The 4,602-nt window shown below is 38.4% G+C and overlaps 1 protein-coding gene across 3 annotated transcripts in view; it reads left to right on the top strand.

Moving 5' to 3' along the window:
- The window catches only part of LOC107559784 (adipocyte plasma membrane-associated protein-like), an 11,853-nt gene that overhangs the window by 1,069 nt on the left and 6,182 nt on the right, over positions 1-4,602 (top strand). The window contains exons 2-8 of one of the 3 annotated variants that reach the window (XM_016243738.1): positions 422-529; positions 621-737; positions 1,135-1,250; positions 2,038-2,130; positions 3,542-3,658; positions 3,921-4,095; positions 4,248-4,382. In XM_016243738.1, the coding sequence (XP_016099224.1) occupies positions 438-529; positions 621-737; positions 1,135-1,250; positions 2,038-2,130; positions 3,542-3,658; positions 3,921-4,095; positions 4,248-4,382 (845 nt within the window). In that variant the 5' untranslated portion in view covers positions 422-437. Of the gene's footprint in view, positions 1-275; positions 530-620; positions 738-1,134; positions 1,251-1,596; positions 1,733-2,037; positions 2,131-3,541; positions 3,659-3,920; positions 4,096-4,247; positions 4,383-4,602 lie in introns of those variants that run through there. The other 2 variants (XM_016243737.1, XM_016243739.1) reach the window with 2 other exon arrangements.

The raw sequence follows: 4,602 nt of genomic DNA, 5'->3' as shown, positions 1-4,602 counted from the left end.
AGCAAAGGAGCAAAGGACCAGCTTAAACCAGCAAAGGACCAGCTTAAACCAGCATCCCAGCGTCAAAACATACCTAACGCTGGTTTTTTCAACAGGGTGTTCATGTTTTGTTTTTAATTTCTTGATTCAGCCGTTTAATCTGTACATATAATGCGATATATTTTTCCTAAAACGGTTGTATTTACTTATTTGTTTATTAACACCAGTTTAATGTTACTGTAAGATATTGTAGTTGTTTTGCTGGCTAACATGTTTGCGCAAGACTTTTAATTTGAAATCTCCTCTGTTCACTCGGTGCTGGTGCAGTCGAGACTCGGAGTCGCGTGCTGCACGCTATAATGAACTGCGCTGGCGCTGGGATGTAACTTAGCGGATCAATTCGTCGTCTGTTGGACCAGCGTTTATTTCATTTATTTAGTAGTCGACGCCACAACAGAATGAATGAGCCCGAAGGACTGCGGTTCAGGAGGTTGAACAGACCTCAAATAATTACAGATGAAACCCGTGAGCCCCAGTTCAAAAGCACAAGGTGAGCCTGTTTAATTCAGTTTAACTTGTGTGAAATGTGTCCTCTTCAAGTAAGCATCCCTGACTTCCATGTTGGTGTTTGTGTGTTTTAGCACTTACAGTGGGAAGGTGTTTCGTGTGACATTACTGACATTAGTGGCTTTCCTGCTCTTCCCACTGCTGGTGGTCGTCTTCCTGGTGGAGTCTCCCATTCAGCCAGAGGTGTTCAGGTGAGCTTTGCTTTTATCTATATATAGATATATGACATTAGAAATAATGTCTGTTCCTCACACCAGACTGACATTTGACTTTAGAAGACCTGGAATATAGTGCATGAATTATATGGACTGCTTTATGTTTGTTTGTTTGTTTTTAAAGCACCTCGGACATTATTAATATCCAAATAATCCAATATTAATATCTTAAGCCAAGTCCCACCGTGCTTTCTCATTTCTCCTTTAGTTCTGACAATAGTTAATAATTGATGCCTCTGCAGTTGATATGTAGGGCATTTCATTTCCGGCAGCCTTCTGGAAGAACGGCTCTCAGTTCAGCGCAAACATCTCCTCAGCAGATGAGCATGAGACTTGACTGATGTCTTTCTTTGTTCTTGTGTTTAATCATTAGTCTCAGTGAACCACCTCTGATGACTGGCTGTTACGAGCCCAACCTGAAACTCAGACAGGCAGAGCGACTGTTCGAGGATCTGCTTATCGGCCCAGAATCCCTTGCTAACATTGGAGGTCAGTGTTTACAATGCAATGCAGTCAAAGCGTGACCTCTCACCCAGTTTGTCCCAGCTGTTTGTCAGCGTGCACAGGGTTGCACAGGCCAAAATAGATGAAAGTTGAGTTGGCTAGGAGTGTGTGTGAATAGGTGTTTTTGTATTGCATGCTTGCACACTGTGAGCGTATATAAGGAAGTATGAAGATATAAAAATCTTAAAAACAGAAAGACTTAAAAGAAAATGTAATAATTAAATATATATATATTTGGTATGCTTTAAAGCCTTCTGGAAGAACGGCTCTCAGTTCAGCGCAAACATCTCCTCAGCAGATGAGCATGAGACTTGACTGATGTCTTTCTTTGTTCTTGTGTTTAATCATTAGTCTCAGTGAACCACCTCTGATGACTGGCTGTTACGAGCCCAACCTGAAACTCAGACAGGCAGAGCGACTGTTCGAGGATCTGCTTATCGGCCCAGAATCCCTTGCTAACATTGGAGGTCAGTGTTTACAATGCAATGCAGTCAAAGCGTGACCTCTCACCCAGTTTGTCCCAGCTGTTTGTCAGCGTGCACAGGGTTGCACAGGCCAAAATAGATGAAAGTTGAGTTGCCTAGGAGTGTGTGATTGAATAGGTGTTTTTGTATTGCATGCTTGCACACTGTGAGCGTATATAAGGAAGTATGAAGATATAAAAATCTTAAAAACAGAAAGACTTAAAAGAAAATGTAATAATTAAATATATATATATTTGGTATGCTTTAATGACAGCGTGTGATGTTTCTGAATCATTCTTGTTTTGCAGATGTTTTGTACACCGGGACGGCTGATGGAAAGATCGTCAAAATCGAGGGAAGGAGCATTCATGTATTAGCAACTCTTGGCAAGCCACCATGTGGTAAGAAAACCACAGATACTGGACTATTTCCTCAAGCGCTGTGTAATGTGGGATTTCAACATGAGTGACCTCGGTGTTTGAAATGCCCGGGTTAAACCTTAAATATAAATAAATCTAGCAAATATATTATTATTTATAGTATTTTTTTTATATTTTGAGTACATTTTAATTTATAATATATAATAAGTTTCAGTAGTTGTTTTATGTGATGTGGGATTTCAACATGAGTGACCTCGGTGTTTGAAATGCCCGGGTTAAACCTTAAATATAAATAAATCTAGCAAATATATATTATTTATAGTATTTTTTTTATATTTTGAGTACATTTTAATTTATAATATATAATAAGTTTCAGTAGTTGTTTTATGTGCTTAATTTTGTTAAGTCATTTATGACTTTATATATTTTATAATTGTTTATTATTTTTATTAAAGGGGTCATATGACGTTGCTAAAAAGAACATTATTTTGTGTATTTGGTGTAATGAAATGTGTTTATGCGGTTTATAGTAAAAAGAACACATTATTTTCCACATACTGTACATTATTGTTTCTCCTCTATGCCCCGGCTTTCTGAAACACGTCGATTTTTACAAAGCTCATCAGTCTGAAAAGCGAGGTGTGCTCTGATTGGCCAGCTATCCAGTGTGTTGTGATTGGCCGAATACCTCAAGTGTGTGACGGAAATGTTACGCCCCTCACCATATTGTGATGCCCTGTCAGGCCGGAGCGATGAGACAAAAACAATAAAACCCATTATAAACGAGGCATTTGTTGCATCCAGTGGGGACATAATTACTGTTTATAATGAATTATACTGTCTTTTTACGCGTTGCAACTCTTAACTTTTATAAAGAATATATCTTTGGATTTGAGACTTTAGTCTTTGCAACTTTACAGATCTTCTTTATGCACCAAGAGCTTGTAACACTCCAAAGAGAAAGGGAAAATTGAAATTGCATCATGTGACCCCTTTAAATATTTTTTATTATCTTTTATTTATTTATATAATATATATATTTATTTAGATTTATTTCACTGGTGCATTACATTAATGCATGTAAAGTGAACATTCATTAATGTAATGTAACATATTAAAGCCCTTCATAGAGATGTTTGAATGTTTTATGAAAGTATAGAGGCATTTGATACAGTGGATATGCTCCTTTCTTTTGCCTGGTTGTGTAGTAAACTGCTGACACAGTGGAAACGAACATAAAATGTGCTTAGATTTTTAATAGTTGACTAGCTCAAGCATTTTGCTCCATCAGACGCATTAAGTTATTTGACATCAGTAGATTTATATATTAATTGAGTTGTGTTGATTAGATATCATTCCAATAATTCCAATATCAAATGCTATTATCATTAGTGTTGAATATCCATCAAGTCACTTGTTTCCTGATTCAAAGGCTCTGGAGAGCATGAAGACACTTGTGGACGTCCCCTGGGAATCCGTGTGGGGCCCAATGGCACTTTGCTTGTAGCCGATGCCTATTTGGGACTGTTTGAGGTCAATCCTGTCACAGGTAAGGAAAGGGAATCCACATATTCTGCCTTAAAATGTCAGTACTCATTTAAAGGAATAATTCATCCCAAAAAATACAAATTCTATGATTATTTATTCAGCCACATGTTCCAAACCTGTATGTAGTTATTTGGTTTTCCCCATGAAACACAAATGGAGGAATTGAGGCATTTTTACACCACTCTTACAACAATAGTTCATAGTGGCCATGTTTGTCAAGCTCCAAAAAAAACCCCCCTGCTCTGTCACTTTTTGCCTTTTAGGTGAGGTGAAATCTCTGGTGAGCACAGGGAAGATGATAGGTGGACGACGTCTGGGTTTTGTCAATGATCTGGATGTGACTCAGGATGGGAAAAAGGTGTACTTCACTGACTCCAGCAGCAGATGGCAGCGCAGAGACTTCACGCACCTGATCATGGAAGCCACGGCAGATGGACGGTAACTGGGACATGGCACATCTGATTTTCACGGGTTTTTGCACTTTACGCTTTTATTATTTGGAAGATTGTGCATTGTGTGAATCACTGATTGTTTTCATAGGGGATGATGGTTTTGTACAGTGGCTGATGTTGCTCATGTGGTTGTTCCAGTGTGCTTGAGTATGATACGGAGAGCAAGGAAGTGACCGTGATGATGGAGAACCTGAGGTTTCCAAACGGCATCCAGCTCTTCCCTGATGAGGAGTCTGTTCTGGTGGCTGAAACCACAATGGCCAGAATAAGAAGGTGATGCTCACGAACTGCTCTTTGATTACTTTGGTCGTTGATTGTTTAGGAACTTGTATATAGTTTTTTTTTTTTTTATGATTCTACTGGAAACATGGGATGTTATTATCCCAAAACTAGAGCTACACTGGCAGTAAAAAGTTAGAAGTAAGGTCTTTTTAATGTTTTTGACAGAAATTTCTTATGCTCACCAAAGCTGCATTTATTTGAACAGTGAAAC

The sequence above is a fragment of the Sinocyclocheilus grahami genome, unplaced genomic scaffold (assembly GCF_001515645.1).
Source record: "Sinocyclocheilus grahami isolate Dianchi unplaced genomic scaffold, SAMN03320097.WGS_v1.1 scaffold698.1, whole genome shotgun sequence".
NCBI classification, from domain to species: Eukaryota; Metazoa; Chordata; class Actinopteri; order Cypriniformes; family Cyprinidae; genus Sinocyclocheilus; species Sinocyclocheilus grahami.
This window is presented reverse-complemented; position numbering and strand designations above follow the sequence as displayed.